General features: G+C 43.7%; 3 protein-coding genes across 5 annotated transcripts; 2 read left to right on the top strand and 1 right to left on the bottom strand.

The window, feature by feature from the left end:
• Positions 1-352: 352 nt before the first annotated feature.
• On the top strand, positions 353-8,987 carry g6fl (g6f-like). Of its 3 annotated transcripts, XM_035642040.2 has the most exons (12): positions 359-578; positions 883-1,082; positions 1,235-1,567; positions 1,771-2,037; positions 2,334-2,372; positions 2,702-3,034; positions 4,233-4,487; positions 7,281-7,403; positions 7,602-7,675; positions 7,777-7,803; positions 8,108-8,154; positions 8,451-8,987. In XM_035642040.2, exons 3-12 carry the CDS (start codon positions 1,327-1,329, stop codon positions 8,470-8,472), a joined length of 1,428 nt encoding a protein of 475 aa, XP_035497933.2. In that variant the 5' UTR covers positions 359-578; positions 883-1,082; positions 1,235-1,326; the 3' UTR covers positions 8,473-8,987. The 3 variants fall into 3 exon arrangements, with proteins under 3 accessions (XP_035497922.2, XP_035497911.2, XP_035497933.2); XM_035642018.2 differs by lacking the exon at positions 883-1,082 and having other exon boundaries at positions 355-578; XM_035642029.2 differs by lacking the exons at positions 883-1,082; positions 7,281-7,403 and having other exon boundaries at positions 353-578.
• Positions 8,988-9,010: 23 nt separating this feature from the next.
• On the top strand, positions 9,011-15,955 carry abhd16a (abhydrolase domain containing 16A, phospholipase). The gene is made up of 20 exons (XM_035641959.2): positions 9,011-9,161; positions 9,692-9,748; positions 9,833-9,899; positions 11,126-11,212; positions 11,388-11,473; positions 11,637-11,710; positions 11,888-11,995; positions 12,109-12,223; positions 12,329-12,430; positions 12,536-12,599; positions 12,724-12,773; positions 13,171-13,294; positions 13,404-13,508; positions 13,601-13,664; positions 13,841-13,897; positions 14,140-14,202; positions 14,286-14,362; positions 14,477-14,575; positions 14,702-14,748; positions 15,310-15,955. The coding sequence occupies exons 1-20, from the start codon at positions 9,021-9,023 to the stop codon at positions 15,391-15,393; spliced, it is 1,671 nt and encodes a 556-aa protein (XP_035497852.1). The 5' UTR covers positions 9,011-9,020; the 3' UTR covers positions 15,394-15,955.
• Positions 15,956-16,020: 65 nt separating this feature from the next.
• vars1 (valyl-tRNA synthetase 1) lies at positions 16,021-26,519 on the bottom strand. The gene is made up of 29 exons (XM_035641161.2): positions 26,389-26,519; positions 25,498-25,853; positions 25,269-25,412; positions 24,939-25,146; positions 24,733-24,848; positions 24,569-24,644; positions 24,051-24,151; positions 23,822-23,949; positions 23,524-23,688; positions 23,363-23,444; positions 23,154-23,273; positions 22,272-22,380; positions 22,005-22,184; positions 21,741-21,865; positions 21,528-21,631; positions 21,269-21,427; positions 20,743-20,833; positions 20,520-20,625; positions 20,290-20,360; positions 19,547-19,672; positions 19,344-19,448; positions 18,750-18,897; positions 18,475-18,602; positions 18,054-18,209; positions 17,675-17,899; positions 17,400-17,511; positions 16,589-16,764; positions 16,289-16,438; positions 16,021-16,204 (listed from the first exon to the last, which is right to left on the bottom strand). Exons 2-29 carry the CDS (start codon positions 25,849-25,851, stop codon positions 16,124-16,126), a joined length of 3,846 nt encoding a protein of 1,281 aa, XP_035497054.2. The 5' UTR covers positions 25,852-25,853; positions 26,389-26,519; the 3' UTR covers positions 16,021-16,123.
• Positions 26,520-26,584: the final 65 nt, after the last annotated feature.

Genomic DNA, 26,584 nt, shown 5'->3' with positions numbered 1-26,584 from the left:
ACAAGTAGCCTAGGGGTTACTGTGCACCCACACTTACCCAAAATCTTTATTTCTCGCCTTTTCATCTCCCTCAATCCGTGGCTTTCTGCTATTCATATCATTTTCCCTTATTTCCCACACACGCAGTGTGATACGCACATGAATACATGCTCTGTCTTTTGTCAAAATGAATTTATAGGGTCAGATGTTCTGTAACTAATTGCCCATGAATTTCAGTTCCTAAGTGTTGGCTATTATGTACTTTATCAGCCTCGTCCACACACACATGACAGCAACACAGACAGTCATTTCCTGCCGATTATCCAAGTGTTGGTCCGGCCACATCCTGTCGGGCTGAAAGATTTGCAGCAAACATGTTAACATGTCAGTCAGGGACACCAGCAATGCTGCAGGAGCGCGAACAACACTTTGTGTTCTGGAGCGTAATTAGAAAGGTCACAGTGTTGGAGAGACAGCTGGAACAGAGAAAGTGTTTGTTTTTTTTCTTCCTTGATTTAAATGTGTGATGGAGTCTGGTTTTCTCCCCATTATTCTTGTTTCTTCCTTTGTGGTGTATTCCTCTCACGTTGGCATCACAGGTACGAAATATCTTCTTTTCTCCAGTTGATGTCGCTTTTGAATTAGCAGACACAAATGAACGTGTTTCTTTAAATTAAATGATGAGTCATGCATTACAAAGTCACATTAAGTTAAGTAAGAACGACAACTTGTGTTTTCTTGGGACTTTTGGTAACCAGTGTAATTGTTCCTCCTGTCAATACTGACTGCAAAGACGTAAGTTTCCTTAGTGGTGTGAGATAAAATACATTTTTAACATAAATGAAACCAATGTGATACTTGTTTTATGTTAGATGAATCAGGTGGTTATCCTTTTTCATACAGGTTTCCTTATTTTCGATAAAATCCTTCTGGTGCAACTCAGCAAGGAAATGCTGGCACTAAAAAGTTCCATTTCAATTTGATCCAACTGATTCAGAATGTTAAAGCCACCAATTACCCTAAACTAAACTACAGAAGACATTTCACGTGGATTTTGGGCTGTGGATTGTGTCGCACATCATTAGGGCCCGAGCACCAAAATGGTGAGATGACATAAACCTATACTTTCGCTTTGGAAAAGGATGAAAGACACATATCAGCACAGTATTAAAGTGTTTTAGGCTATTCTTAAAATAATTCACCCGAATAATTCACTATTAAAATATTTTTTAACTCTCTGTCTACTATCCACCAGACTGGGATGATGTTGTGGTGGCTAGAGAGGGCTTGCCCACCACCTTGGTCTGCACTGATACAACAGTGAGGGATGCTGTCACCATCAACTGGATGGTAAAATCACTTGGTGCGACTGAATGGAAGCTGGTTCTCTCAGCTAACGAAAGAAACGAGTTCTCCGGTGGTGCCTCGAAGGCATCCATGCAACTGGCTGACCCGAACTTTCAAGACACCGGGGTTTTCTCTCTGTTTTTTATCCCCAAAATGGAGGACAGCGGCCTCTACTCGTGTTTGATAAAGCAGCAAGAGAGGAAGCTGAAGGAGAAGCTTATCCCTTTAGCTATCCTTAAAGGTAGAAAAAAAAGAGAAAATGACATATGATTATTTGTACTTAATATAACTTTTGGAATTTCATTGATCGATCGATCCACCCTAATCTTTTAAGACATTTTTCAATCATTATCTGGGTCTACCTTCTCCAATGTGAGAATTTGCTGCTTTAGTCTGATTTAAATTCTCCCACCGCTGCTTTCCCGTGTCCTCCCTCTTCTCCAGTCACCGTCCACCCTACTCCAACCATTCCTCAGTACAGCACCCTGCGGATGAGTGCCAGTGTAAATCCGGACTTTGCCATCACCAAAATCACCTGGGCATCACCCGATGGAATTTCCATAAAGAGCGAGAAAACACCAAACACAGGCACAGAGGCCAAACTGCCACAGGTCCAGACCAGCGACAGTGGGGTCTATGTCTGTTCGGTTCACCCTTGGGGTAACAACAGCGGCACTCTTTTCACCTTCAATGTAAACGTGACCGTTGATGGTGAGACTCACTATAGAAGAACATAAATGTAGAAGCGTTGAGGAATAAATTACATATGTTGTTGCTTTTGTCGATGGTGTGAGTTGGACATCATTGCCAGAAACTCCAGCAACATTTTTTATTTAAGCACCTTGTAGCTAAAGTTCTTCAAAGTATTTGCTTTTATACACCAGTTTCAAGATTAAAACTTCTACAGTGGATCTGTACTCAAATCCAACCCGTCCCCCTGTGAATATCATAGATGCTACTTGCTACATTTATGTTTTATTCATTATTTGCTTCCCTTCTCTCCGCAGCTGAAAAAGTGGTCTCATTCAGAAATATCACATACGGCGGTGAGTGACTTTGTATCACAAGCAGTCTCAAGTCCTGTGTCAGCAGCTTGCTAATCAGGCAGAGCAGAATACAAGACCAAGTGAATCAGTAACTCTCAGCATATAGGAACATAATCCCTTTTGTTGGAGATTCCAACCCCCCCCCCCCCCCCCGTCTCCTTTTCCCTTTTCGCTATTCTGTTTACGCCGTTTTCACCTCACTTTTCATTCCCCCCTTTGTTTTCTTGAAATCCCTGTCATATTGTGTTTTTTCACTGTATGCCATTTTCCTCTTTAATAATCTGTCTAATCAATCTGCTTTATCCTCCCTCTTCCCTCCTTTCCTGCAGACTCTATCTCCACAGCCACACAGGCTCGCACGTCCTTAACCCTGATCTGTCCCGGTGTCCAGGGGGACTATGTCCTGCTGTACTGGCGACCCCCAGACACCAAGAGAAAGAATATTAGGAAGCTTCTGTTTCAGTATGATCGCTGGAGGGGTTCCACATTGATGACCGAGCAGAGCAAGAGACTCCAGCTTGCCGGCCCACCCTATAACGCAGAGGCTGGGAGCTTCTCCTTTCTACTCGCGCCTGAGATCAGTGATGGTGGCCTCTACATCTGTGAAGTGTTCCGCAATGACAATGCGGTCAGCCAATGGACCCAGCTCAGCGTACTGAAAGGTAGAGATCAGGAGGAAGTAGTAGGTGGATATCAGGAGTGAAACAAGGAGTAGGATGCATTTATGAGACAAGTAGTTTCATTATAATCTTGCATTGGTGTTATATAATAAGTGGATGTGCATGCTGTTATGCAACATGCCTGTGATGAAAGGGGTCTTGGTATACATGTACCCTGCTGATATGTTCTTGAGCAAGACACTGAATTCTTACCAGCTGTCAGTGCATTGCTCCCACAGATCATTCACTCGCTGACTTATGCAGGGTAAACAAAAAGAGAATTTCCCATAACCATTGGCAAAATGTCACCTTATTGAATGAATTTACGACATTGCTCATGAAATGCAACATTTGCTCAATTCATAAATTGAAAGAGAAAAAGAAAGAGCACCTGTTGATTTTTATGAGTCAGCAATGGGGAGGTTTCACCCTTCGCAGAGACACGCATAATGCATTTGCACCTACACACACACACACACACACACACAAGTGTACACATACAGTGCCCTGTCATGGCGGCCTTGGAAAGCTTTACTAATCACAGTCTCACTGGCATCCATCACAGCTGCCCAGACGTGACCAGCCGATCTGTCACTGTCACTGTCGCCCAGTGTCACACATCTGCATCCCTCAAATACACAACACACATACATGCACCTCCACCCACACACCAATCATGTGACGCATATATTTTTACCTCACCTCATTATAAGTATCATTATGTATGATTATACCTGCTGCCCTCCCACCAAGGCTGTAGGTGGCCCACACTGATCACACTAATCAACGTTGAAATGAGCGTGTTTTTATGTGTGCCTGTGAGTCTGTGGAGCTTGATTACACCCAGATGGATTCTCATTTCAGTTTGATGAGACACTAAGCATCAGTCACAGTCAACCAATGCATTAGCAGCAAATCACTTTAATGAATATATATTATTTTGACCCCCTCACTGAATTGTTCTTTGTTTTTTCATATCACTTTCCCTTTACCCCATTACTCTCTATCCGTCCTTGGCCTTTTCTATATTCACACACTACCCTTTAACTCACTTTCTCATCCTGATTCACTCATTTCTCTTCCCTGCTGTCTGTATTTTTTCACTCACACGCACATCCTTTCCCTCTGTTTCTCCTCATTTCTCTCTTCTTCTTTCTTTTTTACATCTTCCCTCCCACTCCCCTCTGCATCACATCTACAGTAAAAACCAAAAGTTCATCCTCGAAGCTGGAGTTGGGTTGCGAGTACTCAGAGCTGTCCCAGGTCCAAAGTGTCCATTGGAAATACCAGGATACAAATCGCCAGCTGCAAATGTCAAGCAAGAGCCCTGGCAGGATCACCACCACCGTACCCTTACCGATCACCTCTAACACCGCTGGAAACTACACTTGTATCCTCAAGTTGAGAAATGGGCAGACCGTCCGGGCAACGCACGCTGTCACACTGCCCCCTGAAGGTGGGAGGGATGGCATGGTATCACAAACACATGTCTGTTTTCTGATTTTCTTCATCAACTGTATAATATATTGCTAGTACAGGAGTCCTGGTGGACTTCCTGTCAACTCGGTGAAGCTAATGAACTATGAATGTATATGAATGTCAGATATGTGCTCCGTGAAGCGTTCTACGGTGGATTCAAGCCAACAGCAGGTCAAACCCCGATGGTTTACAGATGCAAAAGCACCTGACAGATACCAAATGGTATGCTCCTGTAGGGTAATTAAAAACCCACCACAGTTCCAGGACTCTATTGAGCTTCTTCCCCTATAAAATATAAAACATAAATGTTATCGTTTTTCTCATCACCCTCACCCTGCTGATATGCGAATATAAGAAGACAGGACCTTAGGACATCTCTCCCCACAAAAAACTAAATTATTCAGGCTTATTGTATTGGGGGCTGTGGGGGAGCACAGGAGGATGTGACAGTTGAATGGATCCCTGAGCAGAGATGAGCTCGCTCCCCATACCCCTAATGCATCACTTGAGCTGAGGGGCTCAGGGCTCATCATGATGCGCGCTGATGGTACGGCCATGAAGGTAATGGGCGTGGAGGAAAGAGAAAGATGGTGATGAAGACAGAGAGAGGGAAAAGGGCAGAAAGATTGTCGTCTGATTGGAAAGGTTGGATTAGAAGAAAAAAAAACTATAGCGAGTGACGAGTGTTGCATTGTCCAATGTGTCATGGGGAATTTAGACTGAACTGAGTGATAAGTGCTGTTCATGTAAGTGTTGGGTAACACAAACACTGCAATAGTGCAAAAAGAAATGTGGATTAATAATGAATAGTTTGAAAGTAGACAGTTGCAGTTAAAGGTTTATATATAGTTTTTGTGGATTCGTACAGGGCAGCTCTAAGCGAGATCTGAAACAACTTTTTGGTTGACTGGAAATAACCAAATAGCGTGTATGATTTTAGGATATATAATATGCAGTGAGACAAATCTCAAAAATATAGTTAAGTTAAAACAACAATGCATGATTGAATTCCTTTCATTGATGCCACAGCTCTGGGAACGCGAAATTGAAGCAATCGTTGTGATTTCTGTGGCACATAAATACTTCAAATGTCAGGGATGTTCTGCAATCATTTTCTCACCTGAGTTGGCCCATTGTTTGCAAAGCATTCTAGTAGTTCTATTATCAGCCACCCTCCTCCACAATGGCACTGATACAAATCAGCCCCTACCTCATTTAAGATGAAAGAGATGAGGTGCGGAATAAGAAGTGGAGAAAAGAGAAATGGAAAGGGAGAGGTAGATGGAGATCAGAGAAAGGTATAGAGAGAGGGAGAAGGAGAGATGAGACATGGTGGTGAGAAACTGGGGGAATTTATACCTCACTTCACTGCACTCAATTACCATAATTCATGCGTTAAAGTTGGCATGGAGAACAGTACAGGTCAGTCCCGGGGTCAACTCTCACTGCCATATTCCATTAGCAAACTCTACACATACTCACTAATCAATTAGACCTCACACAGCACATAATGATTGATTATTTTGAAGCTGGCTAAAAGCTGTAACACCAGGGCTAAGGTGAGGCCCCAAGGGCCAATCCTTTCACAAACAAAATTTGTGAAAAGTTGATGAGAAATGTGAGCGGACTTGTTCCAGGTCTCTGTCCATCAAACGACTCAGGAAGACACTATGTTATTTTTTTGGGAAATGAAGGCAGCTGCATAAAAAGTCTGTTTTAGTAGTTCTGTTGTAACTTTGTTCTTTGTTTGCTTGTGTGTTTGGTTTGGTTTCCCTTTCGTACTCCAAAGCCGACAGATCTGATAGCTTTGTGCTCCTTGAGCAGAGAGCAGGCAGCGACACCATACTTGCTCCACTACACTACATCACTGCAGTCTCTGTGGATACAAGCACCTCCCTCCCAATTCTCATGTCGCCCTGTGGCGGTGTTTTACAAGACTGATGTCATCGTCATTATGCAAACACATGCATGACAAGTCTGATCAGAAGCGTGTGCTCTTCCCACAAAATTTGACTAGCACTGCAGTGAGCTCATGGTTTGCTCATGTACTGTTTGTCATGGTCATGTCTGCATTTTCTAACCACTACTGTCCAGTGCTGCATTGACATGGTTTGGCTGATAAAACTGCTATTTACTGTTTAGTTTTTTTGTCACTTTCTTAAGCGGAAGTTTGTTGCAAAGATCAGGGCGTGTGCCAGGAAAAATCGCTCCAGACTTTATTTACAGTATACGCACACATTTATATAAAGGAATAGAGAATGATAAGAACGTGTAAAGACTTCAGATCAGACCACTATGGATGAAAGTAGCATTTTCGGAGGCTTTGTGTAAAGATCTGACAGCATCCGGTCGCATGGATTCCGCTGCTTTTCGTCCTTTTGTCCACTTTTCAAATGGACATGGTTTATTGTCCAGACTAAGGTTCTGTCAGACTGATGTCTATTGAGCTGTTGTACAGACTATTCACTGTGTCTGACGGAGCCTGGATTTCCTCGCCTCCTTCCAATCTATGACTGACAGCAGCATGATGCAAATGTGTGTAACATGTTGGGGCAATCTTAACTACAACACATTTTAAAATATTGCTCGAAGTGCAAAGAAAAGGTGCCCCCCCCCCGACACGAACAAAAGAGCAAACGGGAAAACACAGAGCAATTACTTCAGTGGACAGCCTTCATGTATTTCAAGCATACACATACTGTAGCTCTGTAATTTTACATTAGCACTGTTCTTGGAAACATTCCTGCTTTTTTTCCCCCCCCTTTTGTAGAGAATGTCAGTGTCACCACCCCCTCCATGCTCCCTTCTCTCTCTGCTTTATTACTCCTGGTGCCCCTGGTTGCTGCGGCTGTTGGTGTGTTGCTATGGAGACAGAAACACATTTCTGATCGTGGTGAGTCTTCAGGCGTTTTTTTTCTTTCTTTCTTTTTGACAGCTTTCTGTGTTCTTTCTATCTTTTGGCCCCTGTCGGCCACTGAGAGATGTGGGCCGTGACATCCTCTGGGGTTGGTGTAATGAATCTGCCCCCACCTCCTCCCTCCCTGTGCACTTAAGTATCAGACAGTATTGCTAACTATCTCTCTGTACCCAGGCATTGAGCAGTCTCTGTCTGCCCACTCGGGTGAGGTAGAGAACATCTATGAAAATCCTGAGGATATCAGACAGGTGATGAATCCAGACATTTTCTGTATGTAATTACTGAATTTCCCATTTTCCCTCATCCTGCCTTATTTTCTAATCCCTAACCCTACCTTTCTTCCCAACAGGCTCCTCTCCAGGGCTCGGTCTACATGGTGAGTTATTGCGTAGTCCTGACCCACCAATGCATACAGACTCTCTCAAAGCATAGACCCTCATTCCCTCTATTGCTCTCTCCCTAAGCTGTCAGCAGATATGTCTCACTTCACACTTCCAGTCTGTCACCTCTCTCTCTCAGTTGCTCGTCAACTGTCACCCTTACATTAGTGGTATTAACAAATCAATTGCATTACACAATAGAGGGATGTAAATCTGGCCTCAGTACCATGCATTTGTCTCTTTATCCTCCTCTTCACTCTCCACTCCATGTCTCCCTCCCCCTTAACATATTTATGCCAGGATTTGAAACCAAGAGGAGAGGATGATGTCTATAAGGAACTGGAGCGGTAAGCAAAAAGCCTTGCGTCACCTCTGTGTGCCTCTGTATGTTGAACCGTGTGCGTGTGTGTGTAGTGTCACTTGATTGCCACACACATTCTTCTCACTAATAACAGTGGCCTGAACATCACTTTGGCAAAGGGGCATAATATCACTCCACATGCTGACAGGCAGCGCTCCTTTGCCCATGTGTTGTTGTTTTGCGTGGGCTGTTTGTTGTGTTTGCATTTAAGCAACAATAAAACAGGCTGCAGGATGTGAGTTTTTTTTTTTATGTGAGTTTGCCTTTGTGTACTGTTTTCAGATCCGAGCAGTGTCAGAGCTGATAACCTACCCACATCTCATCCTCATCCAGCTGTCACATCTTCTTGGTTCCCATCTGCAACAGAAGGGCTTTATAATCAAAAGTAACAACTGAATGTCTGAGTTGGGACTAAAAAAAACTTCAGTGCTTCAGGGAAATGCAGCTCAAATGTTGTCTCAGTGTTCTTTTATATATTTAGTACATGTGCAGATTATCTTTATTATCTTGTTTTGAGAAGGGGGGGGGGGATTTGCGCATGAGGCTGTAAAATTTGTTCCCAATGTCTTATATTGTCAAATTTCTTCTGTTTTGCCAACGTTTATTTTGTTAAGCATTTAGTATTGTTTCAAAAGTCTCTTATACTTCTAAGGATATTTGTGTTTAAGCAGTTGTGGGAAAAGTAGAGCCTTAACGTAAATATGAGCAGTAATACCACGCTACAAAGATACTTAGTACTACATAGTAAAGCACAATGTAATACATGTACAGCAATTCATATGTATGGACATTTCTAATAAACACTGTTGACTATCTTAACAAATGTCATTCGCGCTTTCGTGTTTAAGATTTATGGTCAGTGCCGGCATCCGTAGTCCTCGTAGTGGAAGAATGGCTGGTTGGCTGTGGTTACGCTGTGTTTTAGGGCCTCACCTGCAACGAATTCACCGCTCACCGGATCCGTCTCGGGCCGAGGGCCGAGTGGGGAGAAGGGTAAGGGTCTCTATGGTGCTTCGTATTCGTTCAATAACGTCTGAGTAGGATAACGGAGTGGTACTTTCTGCCATGGCAACGACGTGCCCGCGGCTGCGGCCCGGAAGTGTCAGGTGTTTGTTATTGAGGCGCCGCTGTCACAGCCCCGGTCACACGCTAAATGAATTAAATGACAGGCGCAGGACAACACCTCTTCCCCCCGGTCTGTTCGATTCCCGAGTGACCAAAAACAGACACTTTAACTGTGCGTCGCCTCCTGTTTCCTACAGCGGCAGTAACCGGGCTGTGCTAACGGTAGCCAAAGTGCAGGTGATTGTGGAAACTTTGCCAAAACGGCCGGAGAAAAGAAATGCAATGAAAAGTCAACGAGCAAGGAGAAACGACGTATGATAACTTTAACAGAGGCCGTGTAGTTTGGAACAAGTGCCCCCTCCCTGTCCTCTTTAAATGACACTACAGCTAGTGCTACACGCTAAGCTAATGTTAGCCGCAGCAGTGCTATGAAGAAGTATCTCCTCCTGTGTTTGCAGGGATGCAACTATCAACCCAGGAGTCTGGAGAAGCACACCGACAGCATCCTTGGCTGGGTCGGTATCTCTGTGTGATTTGATGATATTTGGACAGAAATAAGGAGTTCTCTCAGTTAATGTGTGTGCTGTACCCCCCCCCAGGCTTCAGCGCTGTGGTCTCTGTCCTACTACAGCTCTCCTCTTCTCCTCTGCTATCTGTACAGGAAAGGTAGGCTGCTCACTTTTGACTGCTGCCATGATTAAGGGCCAAAAAAATGAACCGCTTCGCCCAGTAGTTGTCAAGTGTCAAGCTAAAATTAGCTGAAATATTGCTGGATTTCTCTGTTCTGTTATTCTGCAAATATAATTCTGAATGACGCTCTCAAGGCTCTCAAAAAGCCCTGGGTGATAATTCATTATTATACATTATTGACTTTCTCACACGACTGACTGCACGCGCAGAAATATTGTGACGATATGACGTTGTCATATTCTCTTTTTTTTTATTCTATAGTCAAAGATTTGGAACAGCGTGTGATTCTTCACTCATTTCAAAAATATTCACATTGTGCTACGAAGCAGGATTCGTTGTTATGGAGGTAACTTCAGGTTTAACTCTGGTTTTTCCGTCCTATGAAGCTGGTTCTCTGCTTACCGGGGTAAATCGCCATGGTAACTTCTGCTGAAGGGCTAGGTTAAGTTCCAGATGAAAGAACAAAGCCATTCACTAGTCCAACTTCTGACCAATCAGATCAAAAACCATAGTCATCATTCTACAGGATCCCGACTCGGACAAAAGAGTTACGAGTAACGTGACAAATAATAAAGCACAGCAGATATTTACAGATGAGTGGAATCATGTTGGTTCCAGACTTTTCACATGTCCACTCTGGATTTTTTCATATTATATTAAAAACTTTGTTTATGGATATAACGATGCCGCTTTTAATTAACGACTCGGCCTCTTCCACATGAACGGGGACAGGAAAACCCAGAGTTGACTGAGACAGGTGTTATCCAGCATGGTCAATGTCAGCTTACGTCAAACCAGATAACAAAAACATATCCTGGGTATATTGAACCCGCTGCGTAGTACAGGCCCCAGGAGCTGGACATGTTTCAGTACATTTCTTTCTTAGAGGGTTTTTTTTTGGAGGCCATTTCTCCCTCTACTTGGGCAGAAAAGCAGTGTGTTCCCAAGAACACTGGGTGTTTCTTTGGAACAAACAAGTGTATCATTTAGTAAGACTGCACATCAACAGAAAGTAATTACTTGAGGTTGTGTGCTACTCATCAATGTATAATTGAGCTTCTGTTATTGATCAGTGCACGTGGTTGTAGTGTAAGTTGTCAGCCTGTACATCTTTGAATTGGTGCTTGTTACCGAGGCACAGGTCTGGCAGAGATGTCTGTGTCACTGTTGCTGTATGTATGTATGTCTGTATGTATTTATAGGTTACATCTGCAGCAGTAAGTTGGTTCCAGTGAGTCAGTATGTGGGAACCGTGCTGGTGTGTCTTCTAGGAGTGGCCTGTCTAAGAGGTGAGGTTTCAACTGACTCTCAGGCTACGACTCATTCAATTAATTCATCTTTATATATCATAGCATATGCTACATGTTCTTGTAAATGCTAATATAATTTAATTAAGACTGAGACGGTTGCGCAAGACAGTGCTTTTCCCCCACCACCTGTTTCCTCTCTCCCTCTCTCCCCCAGGGTTGGGAAGATGGAAAAACTCTGAGTATCTTCAGTTTATCTCCATTCTCGAAGAAACCAAGAAGAGTCACACTCCAGCAAATAAGGTGAGATCATTGCAACATGAAGCTATAACTCAGCCTTAAGACTGTATTCGCTATTTGTACAAGTTCAATATTTTGTTATATTTTGTCACATTTTCAAGTATACTTATACTTAAAAAAATAAAAACTCAAGGCCCAATTCTTTTTTTGTGTGCTCTCCCTAAAGAAAAAGCTGAGGTGTTATGACTTTGACTTCTTGCACTGGCCTTCAGATTTCAGCTGGACAGAAGTCAGCAGCCCGTAAGTTGTTTTGCTCTTATATCCATGGCTGTTTGAAATGACCTTGTGTTCACTGCAGTTCTATTCATTCAAATTCCACAAATTCAACCCATTGTGAAGTACACTGACTCAATCCCCTGGTTTGCTTTGTGGCTCATCTTTTTCATTGTGAGCCTTCTGACTCTGTGTGTTTGACAGGAAACTGTCCAAAGCTGGTGTTTCTCTGCTGAAGCCAGAGCCCAGATTAAGAGGAGCAGCAGACAGTGTCCTCAACTCTGTGCGCACTCTACCATGTCATATCATCAGGTTAGCCTCTACGTGACTGAAGATTTGTTATTGGTTGCACAATAAGGTGATAGATACAGTATACGGTGAGGTTCAGTGTAATTTTACATTATGTCTACTTTCTTCCACTGCAGTTTTCTTATTGTTCACACATTTGGGAGGAGGATGCTGTACCCTGGCTCTGTAGGTTTACTGCAGAAAGCCATGAGGCCCATGCTCCAGCAAGGCCAGGCTAAACTGATAGAAGAGGTAAAAAAAAAAGAAGAAACAAGGCTCTCATTCTATAACTGTCTATACTCATTTTGATAAACACCTGTCATCATTCTCTGTCAATTTCCCATAATTTTGTCCCAGTTTGATGGCCAGAGGAACAAGCTTGTGGCCTGTGATGGGAACGAGATTGACACAATGTTTGTGGATCGAAGGAGAGACGGGGGACGCAAAGGCCAAACTCTGGTAAATGTCTGCAGTGATTTGTTGTTTTTATGACTTGTGATGACAAAACTCTGTCACATGACTCACATCACAGATTGTAGTTGAAATGTATAAATTCTGCCACAGGTCATCTGCTGTGAGGGGAACGCAGGCTTCTATGAGGTGGGCTGCATGAACACTCCAATGGAGGGTGAGGAAGAGTCAATCTTTTTAATATTTCCATTTATATTTTGGTGAAATGGCACATCATTTTTTTCATTCTGGAATGGTTGTATTTCAATTATACGTAAAGCTTTTGTTGATGTGCTCTGTAGGCGGCTACTCTGTGCTGGGTTGGAACCACCCTGGCTTTGGAGGCAGTACGGTAAGCAGCACTGTCAGTTTGTGCTGCATAGAAAGCTAAATTGTGTGTGTGTGTGTGTGTGTGTGTGTGTGTGTGTGTGTGTGTGTGTGTGTGTGTGTGTGTGTGTGTGTGTGTGTGTGTGTGTGTGTGTGTGTGTGTGTGTGTGTGTGTGTGTGTGTGTGTGTGTGTGTGTGTGTGTGTGTGTGTGTGTGTGTGTGTGTGTGTGTGTGTGTGTGTGCACCTTTGCTCCACTTAGTTTGAACAAACAGGTCAGTGGAAAACCTGATACTCTGGTTTCAGTTGGACAGTATTGCACAAGAAGGAACGAACAATTCTATCTAACATTCAGTGGAGCCGAGTGGTGTCATGAGTGTTGCTACTTTTTTTAATAATGCATGAACTTGGATGTTTTTGCCAGGGAGTACCATTCCCCCAGAACGAGGCCAATGCCATGGATGTAGTGATCCAGTTTGCAACACATCAACTGGGCTTCCAGCTCATCGACATTGTCATATACGCCTGGTCCATAGGAGGATTCACAGGTACATGACAATAATAAGTGATCAGCACATTTGAATTCTGTAAATGTGTCACCTAATTTAGTCTCTTCCTCTTAATTCTGCTCATCCTTCCCCTAATTTCCTTTCCCAGCGAGTTGGGCAGTGATGTCATACCCAGAGGTCCAATCAATAGTGTTGGACGCCTCATTCGATGACCTCCTGCCTCTGGCCCTCAAGGTCATGCCCAACAGCTGGAGTGAGTCCTAGAGGTTAAAGGGTCATACACTCTATTTGTTGTTTTTCCTGTTGTTTTCTTTGAACTATTGAAATATCTTTGTTCTCCTTCAGGGCCGTTGGTGCAGCATACAGTCAGGCAGTACATGAATCTCAACAACGCAGAGCAGCTTCTCAAGTGAGTGGGAGAGACGTCTGTTCATAGTGAAAACCAATCATAAAAGTCAAAGTTTGTATCCTTGAACATTGCGCAATATAGTGGCACGTTAACGCAAAACTAACTTGATTTTTATTTGGCTGCATAGCTCACCGTGATGTGGCTGATGACTAACACAACTCCTCCTCTTCCTCCAGATACCAGGGACCAGTCCTGCTGATCAGGAGAACCAGAGATGAGATCATCACCACAACGTAAGTCCTCACCCTCCATCTCGAACAGGAATGATTATTTAATCTAGCGGCATTGCTTTGAAAACAATCTTGTTTAATTGTGGCCATAACTTGCAGCAGGTTATGCAAGAAATGTGATTCAAAGGGACTCTCTTTCACTCATTTTTAAGTTTCCACGTGGATGCAGATGAGCTTCCAAAAGTTTTGGTTGAAGGTATTTTCCTTTTTTGCACAGTCCCAGTAAATTGTGTACTGTGCCACAGGGGTCCAGAGGATGTCATGTCCAACAGAGGCAACAACCTCCTGCTCAAACTGCTACAGTTCAGGTGTGCAACACATAATCCCAATATTCCCACTTCTGCACACGCTCAGATTATTTGGATTTTGAGCGACACATTTTTCTGCCCAGGTACCCGAAAATAATGACAGATGACGGGATCAGAGTCGTCAGACAATGGCTGGGAGCCTCCAACCACATAGAGGAAGGTGAGCAAGCGTGGCCATGTTTGAGTCTTCAATTTGCCCTTAAACTCTGCACAGTTTTTGTCAAGTTTATGTCAAATAAAAATTGTGTAATGCCTGCTCTCTCTTGCCCCGCAGCATCTGTGTACAGTGGTAATGAAGTGGACGATGACTGGTGTGTGTCTGTGCTGCAGTCGTATCAGGCCGACAGAGATGTTTCGTTTCCATGGAGTGTTGGTAAGCCCCACCCCCCCAGGTCCCTTTCACATTTACTAGTCAAATAGAACTACACACAGCACTACCCTCGGAGCTACATGTATCACGATGCTCATATTTGGTCTGACACACTCTTACTGTTACCAGGTGAGGACATGACTCTAGAGGGAAGGCGGCAGCTGGCTCTTTTCTTGGTAAGAAAAAGATATACCGTTAACCATTCACTCAATCTCAGCATGAAGGGGGGGGTTCTGTCTGGGTTAAAGGGCAGCCACCTGTCATCTTAATATAATCTTTCCAAATCAGGTTTTCACACATTCAAAGTCTAATTTCCTTTTCTCCAATAAACTCAAACTTTAGGCTTACCTTCCCCTTATTCTCTCTCTCTCAAAAAAGAAAAAAAAAAACCCCACCACAGACATCATTACCACTGAGAAACACTTTCCCGGTTGCCGTGGCAACCAGCTCACCTGTGCACTCAGGTTGACTGGTGTAATATATTTCACCACGCTCAGCTTATTGAAGTCATTTAAACAAGAGGAGTGCCATCAATTACAGCTAATGCTATGCTCTTCTTCCCCGGGTAATGCCGACTTTATTCACCTCCCATGTAAACCCTTAAGAGACGGGGGAGATTTGAAGGCACCGAGCCCAGACTTAACCTAATATAAACAATTTCTGCACTTTTTTTGTTGACTGCCCTCCCACATCTCTCGTTCTCCTCCTCCATCCCCACCATCTCTTCTCTCTCCAAGGCACGGAAGTACATGCGAAACTTTGAAACAACACACTGCACTCCTCTCCCCGCCGCCGAGTTTCACTCACCATGGAGACTGTAAAGAAAAAAGAGGACGGACGGTTGAGGGGAAAAGAACAGCATATGATTTGGATGGCCTGTGGTCAGTGCGTGTTCCTGGCATGTTGTGAATGTATTACTGTGATCTTGCTCCAGATTTCCCACCTAAGACAGGTTTGTTGTCAAATATATAAATATGTTGCTGCTGTGGTGGCATCTGGAAGGATATATTGCTGTCTGCCCCCCCATCCAAAATATGTAAAATATGCTACGTCTTTTCTTTTAAGGTTAATGTTTAGTCATACTATGTCTCCTTGGAAAAAAAAGGAAAAGGAGCATTTTAAGTAAATGCACAAGTTGTCGCCCACTCCTTCCTTTCCCCCCCTCTATGGCTGTATTTGTAAAGATGCACCTAAGTAGAAATACATTACTTAAATTTAATATAAATAATGCTCATGTTTGATCTTTAAAAATGCAGCCAAAACATCTAGGCTTTTCAGGTTTAGTTCTTTTCTGTGACCACTATCTCTCTGAACACAGCTGTATTAAAAACTAGGCTCTTAAATGTTCTATTAAATATGCTGAATAAAATGTTTGACATAGGGGCCTGAATTAATTTGTTCACTACTAAATATATATTAAGCAAACAATACTCCACTGCACACAATTATCTGTTTTAAGAGCTTTATTGAATTCCCTTCATACCATGATCAACTTAAAATTTTATATGAAAATTACTTGAAAGGTGGAGATAAATCCAGATTTAATCATGCTCAGGCGGAGAGTTGCATCATTTTCTTGAAGTTCTCCACAGCCTCTTTCACTTTGTCGAGTTCAGTTTGGCTCTGCCGTAGCTGCGGAGAAAAGGGAGCGATTATTTACCAGGAACTCGTGTCTTGCATCCAGAGAAACCTTGCGAATCGATTCATGTCTCCCACCTTCTCAGCCTCCTGCTCCTGCACCTTCACTGGCACCTTCTCCTTGTAGTCATTCTTCACCATCCTCTCTCTCAGTTTCTCCATCTGCTTCTCCAAGTCACCTCTCTTTGTCATCAGCTTAGCTACTTCCTTTTCCACATCGATGAGACCCTGAGGGAGAAGAAATGGGATCTTATTATTTCAAGTCGGTCACAGAGGAAACAGTGGAGTAGACCTAGTTTCATTGTATCACAATCATATTGTCCTGCCTCGATTTCCAAGGGTGATGCTCATTCATACTCTAGACTACCGGCCCCTAACCTTGAGCATAAGGTTGACAGTACATCTGTCAGAGGCGATGGCCACAGCACAGCCTTCTGGAACGGGCTTGTTTGTCGGCAGGGTGATGATGGCCTGAGAATACGACAAGGTCTGAATCTGCAGACAGTACTTCTGCACCAGGGACACGGTTGCAGGGTCAATGCACTGGAGATAGCCTGGGAAAGACGGGTGCAAACCGAAGGTTAGGCATCATTAAGATTCGACGAATTTGATTGTTCTATTGAGACCGTTGGTGTGAAAAGAGGAGAAACGTCTCAACACTATTACAAGTGAAAGTCCTGCATTGACTAGATATATGAACAAGTCATCTCAGCAAAATGTACTTCTCCAAAGTCCCAAAAGTAAAAGTACTCTTTGTAGAAAACTGACACCTTGGTGTTACATATTATATCACTACATTGTTATGTAGTACTGAGGTGGGGACAATTTTAACTAACTCTATATGATGTTCTGTAATTTTGTCTGTTTTAATGCGGTCTTGGAACTTTTTTTCATTAAAGTATAAAGGAGGGAAGTAGAGGTAAAAAGCTGCATACAGTCAAAACATTCATGTAAAGTAAGAATAGAGAAAAACTGTATTTATGCACATTATTTTCAGAAAATGTACCTCAATACTTTACAATTAATTACAATCAAGACCATCCTGCAGTGTTTCAAAATGTTTTAAAGGAGGGGTTGAGTAAAATGTTATTATGAACCACAGTATCTCTAAGATGATGTAAAGTTGGCCTTGAATCTAAATTCGTTTAACTATTGACTTTACTAATTTTGTTTGTGTGTGCCATCTTACAGTCAGCTCGGGTCTTGTTCAGGTTGTAGTCGGATCTGAGTGACCGGATCGTCTTGACCACGCTCATTACAAACTCCATGTCGCGGTCGACCTCGTCACTTTGCCAGCAGAACTACAACGAATCAGATTACAGTTTATCGGAAGGAGACGGAAGGAAAACATCACCAAAAGTATGAACTTCAGCTGCTCTACTTTAAAATAATAGCACAGAAGTCATTGGTACATTTGTTAGTTTTAACACAACCCTCTTTTTTCCTCCCCTTTCTCAAACTCACTTCCTCTGTGTTGGGGTAGGACGTGACACTGATGCTGGGGGGGTCGCTCAGAGGTCGTCTTCGTGGTAGCCTCTGGTAGAGCTCCTCGGTGACAAAGGGCATCAGGGGAGACAGGAGGCGCAGACCGACCTCTAGACATGTGTAAAGGCTCTGTCTGGAGACCAGGGCCTGTCTCTGGCTGGCACCGTCTTCCTCTGCTTTACTGAACACTGGTTTCAGGCTTTCCTGGAGAAATGGAGGAGGGGGGTGGTAAGAGATGAGAGAAAAGGAGTGGCGTTTGTTAGGTCCATATAAAGACCCTCTCTAAAACTTTTTACATGCCCATACATAATCTGTGGCAAATGGACCTCGGCTGCTCAGTGGTCGGAAAGTTTCTTACCAGGTAAATGTCGCACAGCTCGTACAGCCAGAAGTTGTAGATGGCAGTGGTGATAGCGGGGAAGTCGTAGGCTTTGAAGCCAGCGTCACACAAGCCAACAGCAGCACTCAGTCTGGACAGAATCCACCTGTCTGACACACACTCCTCGCTGCACAACTGGGAGGATCAGAACCGTGACGGAGAGGAAATGTTCAGATTGAGATAACATGACTCTTATACGTCCCAGATGCCAATGTGTTCGAGTCTATGAATACAAAACAGGGCAGCATATGCTCAAACTACACCCCCCGACAAATAATACTTACAAAAAAAACTGTTTTATTGAGCATTTAAATGCTCAAAATATGGTTTGAATGTCACTGGCTGAATTTTTTAAAAAATGGAGCTATCTTAGTTTATGTTCTCTTTGTCCCTGTCTCACCTGAGCTTTCTCTGACGGTACAAAGTTGTCTCCCAGACTCTTCATGGAGAACTTCACAGCGTTCCACAGCTTGTTGCAGAAGTGACGGTAACCCAGGATGCGGTTGACATCCAGGTTGATATCCCTGCCTGAGGGACACAAAAAGGAACAAATGATCATTCGGTATAATTTTACAGTGTTTTGATATATTTTATGAATTCAAAGCAGAGATGCATGCTGTTGACCAATGCAGGCACAGTATGGGAGAAAGACAGAAAAAAGACAAATGGGTTCACCTTGGCTAGTATAGGCACACAAGGCAAAACGGAGAGCATCTGTGCCACACTCTGGGATGCCATTTGGGTAGTCTGACTTCTGGCCCTGCTTTGCCTTCTCCGCCTCCAAAGGATCCAAGTTGCTGTCCGTCAACTGGGCATGAAGACCCTAGGGGGTAGAGAGAATAAAGAGGAATGCCGCCAATGAAAAAAAAAAAATCAATGTGTTGTCTTGGAAATGAGAAGACCCTTCCGGCTGCTTCTTGATGTCTTAATTGGGCAGACAGGAAAGGACCTTGGTAAGAAAAAGTTGAGGGCAGAGTGCAGTTTAATACAAGTCCTTCAGTGCCCTCTAGAGGACAGTTCTGCTCTGTCTGACTAAGCCGTTTACCCTCCAGCTGGAGAAAAGATTGATGGCTTCAATAAAAGCTCTTTGGAAGCAGAATAAAGCTTAATAAAGCTTACATAAGAATATTGGCCCCAGGGGGGCAATAAGTGTGTGGTGACCATGTAAAAGACAACCCAAATGGGAGACGGCGTGTGCGTGTGCGTGTGTGTGTGTGTGTGTGTGTGTGTGCGTGTGTGGACATGCATCAATTTGTGATTAGGCTGTACCTCTAGAGTGATCCCTGTAATGACATCTAGTGGGTCAATGACGTTGCCAAGTGATTTGCTCATCTTCCTTCCGTGGGCATCTCTCACCACTGCATGCAGATAAACCTGTAAGAAAAAAACGAAAAAAATTAATCATTTCTTAGTTCATAACACTAAAACTTTCTGTGCTTCATTGCGATGTTGACAGTTTTGGTCGGTCTAACCTCTTTGAAGGGCAGCTTGCCGGTCAGTTTGAGGCCCATCATCACCATACGAGCAACCCAGAAGAACAAGATGTCATGGCCTGTCTCCAGCAAAGTGCCAGGGTAGAACATGTTCAGGTCCTGGGTCTAAACAGAGACACCAACGAACACCAACATTCATGATGGAACTACATAAACCCATTGAGGAACACGGTCAAAAAATGTATATTACCACTTTGAAAGCCTCTCTGACAGGAGCCACTTTGAGATGTGCACTGAAGTCGAGACATTTTCATGACATTTTCTGTGAGAACGCAAATGTTGCTCCGTACATTTGCCAGAGCTTATCCAGCCACCCCAAAATTTTCCAGCAGGAGAATCTCAGGAAGATTAACAACAAGCAAGTGAGCGTGTTGATGACTGTAAACAAAAACACTGCTCTCTGCAGCGGAATTATTGTCATGTCCTGTCTCCTGCATGCTCTACCCAGATGTCACAGAATGTTACGGAAATATTCCTGTTGGGTTGAAAGCATATGACTCCAACAATCTCCTGCTGCGTTCTTCATACATGAACGGCAATTGGGAAAATGTCTGGACCCAGTTTTCCAGAGTCCATGTCTGGAAACAGCTATGGACACGAACCAGTTTATATGTACCAGTTTTATGGCAACGTAACTACTGCAGAAGATATTGATAATTGCAGATAGAAAGAGAAAAGTTCCATTTGTGTCAGTAGAAAGTTGATAGACCTCAGTCTTTTACCTCATTAGGCCATCCGAAGATAGAGAAGGGGAAAATGCCAGATGAGAACCAAGTGTCCAGAACGTCCTCATCTGAAACGGAGTAACAAAAGTTATCTAATCTGAACAAATATAGTGTTGAATTTATTAATCGATGGGAACCTTGTGCAGTGGCATAACATGAACTGATTAAATAATCTTTACAAAAATTGTGGTAATGACTCTTCAAAAGGAAGAACTGTTCAGTCTTACCCTGTCTGAGAGTGATTTTGTCAACAGACACACAGAAGCGTTTCGCTGCCTTCTGTCTGGCCTCCTCCTCTGATCTGCCACTCACCCAGTAATGACCGTCCATGTCCTGGAGAGAACAAAGACACAAAGAGGGGAAAGAAATGAAGGAAACAAACAAACAAAAAAATTACAGCATGAGTCAAAAACACCTATTATGTTTCATCTGAAAACATCATCATCTCACCTCTCCTGGTTTCACAGAGGGATCGTTGACAGTGATGAAGTACGCAGGGATACGGTGACCCCACCACAGCTGCCGAGAAATACACCAGTCCCTGAGAAGAAGATCGATGGATAAGACCTCAAGGAGAACTCACTACACACTTGATAACTCACAATGATGTATTGCCAAGAGCTGAAACAATTAGTTGATACATTTAATCTGTCAATCAACAGGAAAACGGATGAGTAACAATTGTAAGAATAAAAAAAGTCTTTGTCAGGTATTAAAATGTACTTAAGTATCAAATGTATAAGTAAAAGTACAAAGAAACAAAACAGCCTGAAATCCTTCAATTTAAACTTTATTAACATTATTTATTCCTCCCTCTTTCCTTATACTCCCTCCATTCCTCTTCTCTCTTATTACTTGTACTTTGTTACTATAAACTACTGGAATATGCCATGAAAAGGACACAAACGCACACACTTACTTTAGGCATAAGCATAAAACAGAAAACACATATTCAAAATGCACTATTACTAATCACCTGATGTTGTCCAGCCAGTTGTACCACGTCTTCAGGTGGTGATCGGGGATGATTTTGAGTCGCCCCTCTCGGGTGGCGTCGGCCGCCTGCTTCCCCATGTCGGAGCAGTTCACGTACCACTGTGGCTTCAGCAGCGGCTCCACAATGTCCTTGGAACGACTGACGGGGCAGACGGACAATGCAGCTTAAAAGATGATCTTGAATAGGATGAAAAAAACTGAAAACGCTTGTATTTCACGTATGCACACACAAAGTTTACCTGCAGACTGGAACAACCATAGGGTTGTCCTTGGTCTCTTTAAACTGGCCTCTGTCTTTGAGATCCTGCAGCACCGCCTTCCTGGCCTCAAAACGCTTCATGCCCTGTGGCACAGAAAGAATAGAAAGAAATAAGAAACTGCTCCACAGGACAAACTACAAAGAGGGATGACTTTGAGTGTCACAGCGGAAGGATGATAATGAGACAATATACCAGGTAGGGAGGAGGCACATTAATGAGCAGGCCATTCTCATCCAAGATGTTGATGAAGGGCAGATTGTGTCTCTCTCCAACCTCGTAGTCATTATGGTCATGAGCCGGGGTGATTTTGACAGCGCCTGAATGGAAAATGGTGCCCAGGGACACGAGGGGTGGACAGGAGGAGAAAAAAAAGGAAAGGCAACAGCCATAATGAGAAAAAGCGACCTGGCTTAACGGTTTGTTATGATTTTTCATTCGCAGGGCACTGCAGCCTACCTGTTCCAAAGCTCATGTCCACAAAGTCATCAAAGACAATGGGCATCTTGCGGTCACAGAAGGGATGCAGCACCGTTTTGCCCTTCAGATGCTGATATCTAGGGTCGGTGGGGTGGACAGCTACAGCGGTGTCTCCAAGCATTGTCTCAATACGAGTCGTGGCCACAATTACCTCCTCATCTAAGGAACAGAAAATAATGGTATTTCTCAGGCGGCACAAGGCGTCTTTGTTCATAACAGTTTTTTTTCCTCCGTGAGCTCACAAACCTGAGCCCTCGACCTTGTAGGCAAAAGACACCAAGACCCCAAACTCCACTTTCTCTTTGTAACCAGGCACAGGCAACAGAGTCCTGCCAGTGAGCTCCTTCTTATCCACCTGCAAGCAAACCATACGATTTAATCAAGAGAGTACATCATGGCCAGCATTGGCAAAACTCTTTAGACCTGTCTGTTACAGCCCAACAGGGCTTGCTTACTGTTGTTGATATAATTTGCTGCGAAAAACAAAATTATACTTTCTTAGCACTTTAAGTATTATACTGTATTATAATACATTGCAGCTTATGTGGTATGCATCTTAGCCCTGCCTGCCTAATATGCTGTTGGTCCACTGTGTCCTGCCAAAACTGCTCTCACCCACCGAGGCATGGACCAAAAGTTCCTCCCTAGGATCTGATACAGAGGAATTAGACATTATTCGATCTGACTTGGTCCAGGCTTGTGGTTTGTCCCTTCTCGGGCCACTCACCACTGCTGACCAGGACCTGGACCACAAGCCTTACTGCTTTACAAATTCTCTGAACCGGCTGATTTGACCCAAATAAAAGTTGTCCAGTGCTTCATACCTGCCCATTTCTCCTGCATCCAACACGCCGACTATGAGAAACAACTGTTCACTTTCTATCCAATATACAGTATCTCAGACCTTGACATCTCATTGTTATGAGATATATGTGAGTGGTCATTATTCATTGGTTGAACTTTGTCAGTCTACAGTTTTTTAACACAGTTTTAGCTTTTAAGACCCCCAAAAAATGTAAGTAAACAATACAAACAAGTAGACTGGCCTATACTTTTTTGTCGTCTTTCTCTAATGAGACACACAAATTCATAATGAACCAAAATGCTTAAATAAAAACAGTAACTTGCCTCTATGTCAGAGATGGCAGAGTTTAGTGTGCAGGACCAGTTGACCAGCCTCTTGCTCCTGTAGATCACTCCCTCTTCATGCATGCGGATAAAGGCCTCTTGGACGCCATAGGAAAGTTTCTAAAGGGACAAAATGGTATGGACATGAGATCTAGGAATATTTCTTCAAAATTAATTTCAAGTTAGTTTAAAGGTTCCAGAAAACTCACTTCGTCCATGGTGAAGCAGGCTCTGTCCCAGTCCAACGTGGAGCCAAGTTTCTTCAGCTGGTGGTAGATACGATCTCCCTTCCTCCAAAGGCAAAACAGCAAAGTGTTTAGTGTTTTTATTCCAATATATGCCGCAATTTTTCACACCTTCCTCAACTTACTCATTCTTCCACTTCCAGACTTCCTGGATGAAGTTTTCCCTGCCCAGGTCATGACGGCTCATACCCCTCTCTCTCATCAGCTTCTTTTCCACCACCACCTGGGTGGCAATGCCGGCGTGGTCACAGCCCGGGTTCCAAAGGGTGGTCTCGCCTCGCATCCTGTGCCTGGAGGAAAGCACACAAATTCAAACACATGACCTCAAGACAACAACACAACAAAGAAGAACACAACAAGAGTCTTATTAAATACATGCCTACGAATTTTCAGGCTATTTGTTAACAGTACAACTGCGGTTACCATCTGGTCAGACTGTCCTGAATGGCATTGGTGAGGGCGTGACCCAGGTGGAGTGATCCAGTCACATTTGGTGGAGGGATGCACATCATGAAGACACCACGGGGGTTCTGCTCACTAATGCTCTTCCTCTGCAGAATGTAGAGAGAGAGAGAGAGAGAGACAGAAACGTGTTATCAAGGAAAAAAATGTGAAGATGTGCTAATGCACTGTGAGGAAGTGGAATTCTTACCCCATACTCAGGCTTAAAGAATCCCTGCTTCTCCCACCATGAATACCAGGCAGCCTCCACATACAGAGGACTGTAGGCGTCAGGGAGAGGACTGACGACATCTGACAAGAGCAGAGGAAAAGGTTGGACATATGGACCTGAAGCTAATCATAATAGAAATATGATAAATCTATCTATTCATATTCATATTGTATTATATATGGTGTGTAATGATATCACTTTTTCACATAAGGCAGATTTTGTATTCTGGATTTTATACATTTTATAACATTATGTGTGCTTTGTTAACTTGAACAATGTTTTTCTCCTCTTTAGTCTTCAGTTGTCTGTAAGAAATCTATTTGTATTGTTATTGTTTGTAGATAGTCTTTTTTTTCTTTAGCAGTGAATACACTGGTGGCAGGGGCCAGTTTCAGTTTTCCAGTTGAGATAATGAAGAAAGCAGCTTCCCTGTGAAGTGATGTAAAGTGAAACAACTCCATTACATATAGTCCCACTCTCCCATTGTGATGAATCACCTTTTTTCTCCCCGGGAGGAGTTGGGACGTTGTAGGTGATCACTCCCAACTCCTTCTTCTCAGGTTTGGCTTTTTTCTAATAGAAAACATATTAACTGTTATCAAGCAACAATTGTATAAATCAATCTAATTGATATATGTACATATTTATTTAATTCCATTACCTCTGTTGCTGGCTGTGTCTTTTTCTTTGCCTCCGTTTCCTTCTTCTGTTGGAACTTTTCCATCTTTTCTCTCTTCTTTGCTTCCTTCTTTAGCTGGGCTTCTGTCTTTGGAGGACCTGAGGTAGTAAACATCCCAGATACTCATAATACTGTTAACAACAACATAAAAAAGACACATTGTGAACTGTAGCACAAAGCATCCTAACCATTTGCTGCAGCGCCTGCAGAGTCAGCAGCAGGACAGACATTAGCAGCTTTAGGATCTGTAGGAGCATCTGTCTTCAGCGTAACTGGCCCCATTTTCTCACACAGAGTGACCTTCCCCAGCACCTTCAGAAACTGTGGCTGGTTAATGCAGGTTGTGAACCACCTGGTAACATTGGTCAGGGCGTTCCTGTCTGATGGCTCCAGTGCCTGAAATTAAAAAGAACAACAATACAGTTGACTCACTGGTTCAAACTAAGATATTTGGCTGAGAGACAAAAAGCAGCTATGTGGAAAAACCTGCAAAACAACAAAGTGCATAACTTTCTTACATATTTGAATGGTAGAAGAACAGCTGTGGCTACAGCCATATCAGCCAGGGTGATGCTCTCTCCCACCAGGAAGGTTCTTGGTTCCAGTGCCTGATTGAGAACCTTTAGAACGCGCAGCAACTCTGCACGAGAGCTCTGCTGGAGCTGACGAAAACACAAGTCAACCAGTCATCGCACGAGAAAAATGAAATTGCACAAATCTAAGTAAGCATTCAAATCCTCCTCTCACCTTCTTATCCACTCCCACCACCCCCATCAGTGGGAAGACCACGGCGCAGGACACAGGGGTCAGCTCGTTGTCTGCAAAGCTCAGCCACTGCCACACCTGGCTCTGCTGTTTCGCATCTACACCGGCCTTCTTGCCCTGATCGGCGAGGTACCAGGCCACGGCGCTGTCCCCGCTCAGGACAGAGTCCCCTTCCCCGGCTCCCAGCACCAGGGTCGGTCTGGAGCGGGCGTTCAGGGACACTGGAGGGTCCTCTGTGACGGTCTGCGGGCGAGAGGCCCCACTGAACTCTGCGGCTATGAGAGCCAGAAGGCTCCTGAAGTCATCGGGGTGAGGGGACACGTAGAGAGTGGCCATCTCTGGTGGAGAAGCAGAGAACAAGAGGAACAGAAAATGAAAGCAGGCTTCTTTACTTTTGATTTCGCTATGAGCACCGCAGAACAAACACAAACACGCGCGGCATGCTGGGATGGGTGCGTTGCTGTTAGGTTACGGCTGCACAATGATCGGCATCGAAGGCGACGTTCATCAACGCTGTTGATGTGTTGGTGTGTAAACAAACCCGTTGGAACGTATTTAAGAAAGCGACGTTGAGCCTAAATCATCGTTTCTAGGTGTCCGACGACGGCCGCGACAGTAAGCTGCCCATCCGTTTTAATTTCTGCAAAGCTCTCCCTGCCACCCGTCAACGTCTGAAGAGACCCGGTGCCGAACAGGCTACTTAGCTTTAGCTAACGACACCGACTGAAACTCGAGTCTGGCGAAAACTGTGAGCTCGACGCGTCTTTATGCACAAAGTCACTGCTTCGAAGTTCATCTAAATGAAGTATACTTTTTCTGGAGGAAAACCCCTGCGGCTTGTTATTGAAAACGCGTATGAAATGTTCTCCTCACCTTTGAATGGAACAGAGAGAGACGTCAGCTCAAGTCAGCAGCGGCGGCACAGACACATGAGTTTTCTCTCCCTGGCTCCGCCTCCTGGCATCTGATGCAACCAACCAGTTCCGGGTTTCGTCCGCCACTTCCTACAACGACAACATGTGGTGTAAACAATAGCAAAATATGAGAACATGTATCAAAATGTATTTAA

This window comes from Scophthalmus maximus, chromosome 1, assembly GCF_022379125.1.
Source record: "Scophthalmus maximus strain ysfricsl-2021 chromosome 1, ASM2237912v1, whole genome shotgun sequence".
Lineage (NCBI taxonomy): Eukaryota > Metazoa > Chordata > Actinopteri > Pleuronectiformes > Scophthalmidae > Scophthalmus > Scophthalmus maximus.
Note: the sequence above shows the minus strand (reverse complement) of the source record. Positions and strands in the feature narration are given on the sequence as shown.

Coding starts and splice junctions, on each gene's coding strand:
- g6fl (XM_035642018.2), top strand. CDS start 506: ATGGAGTCTGGTTTTCTCCCCATTATTCTTGTTTCTTCCTTTGTGGTG. Junction 579..1,234: donor CTCTCACGTTGGCATCACAG/GTACGAAATATC, acceptor ACTATCCACCAG/ACTGGGATGATGTTGTGGTG. Junction 3,035..4,232: donor CCAGCTCAGCGTACTGAAAG/GTAGAGATCAGG, acceptor TCACATCTACAG/TAAAAACCAAAAGTTCATCC.
- abhd16a (XM_035641959.2), top strand. CDS start 9,021: ATGGTCAGTGCCGGCATCCGTAGTCCTCGTAGTGGAAGAATGGCTGGT. Junction 12,431..12,535: donor GACGCAAAGGCCAAACTCTG/GTAAATGTCTGC, acceptor ATTCTGCCACAG/GTCATCTGCTGTGAGGGGAA. Junction 14,749..15,309: donor GGCAGCTGGCTCTTTTCTTG/GTAAGAAAAAGA, acceptor TCTCTCTCCAAG/GCACGGAAGTACATGCGAAA.
- vars1 (XM_035641161.2), bottom strand. CDS start 25,851: ATGGCCACTCTCTACGTGTCCCCTCACCCCGATGACTTCAGGAGCCTT. Junction 20,626..20,742: donor CCTCTGTGAAACCAGGAGAG/GTGAGATGATGA, acceptor TGTTCTCTCCAG/GACATGGACGGTCATTACTG. Junction 19,673..20,289: donor TCTTCGGATGGCCTAATGAG/GTAAAAGACTGA, acceptor GTCTCTGTTTAG/ACCCAGGACCTGAACATGTT.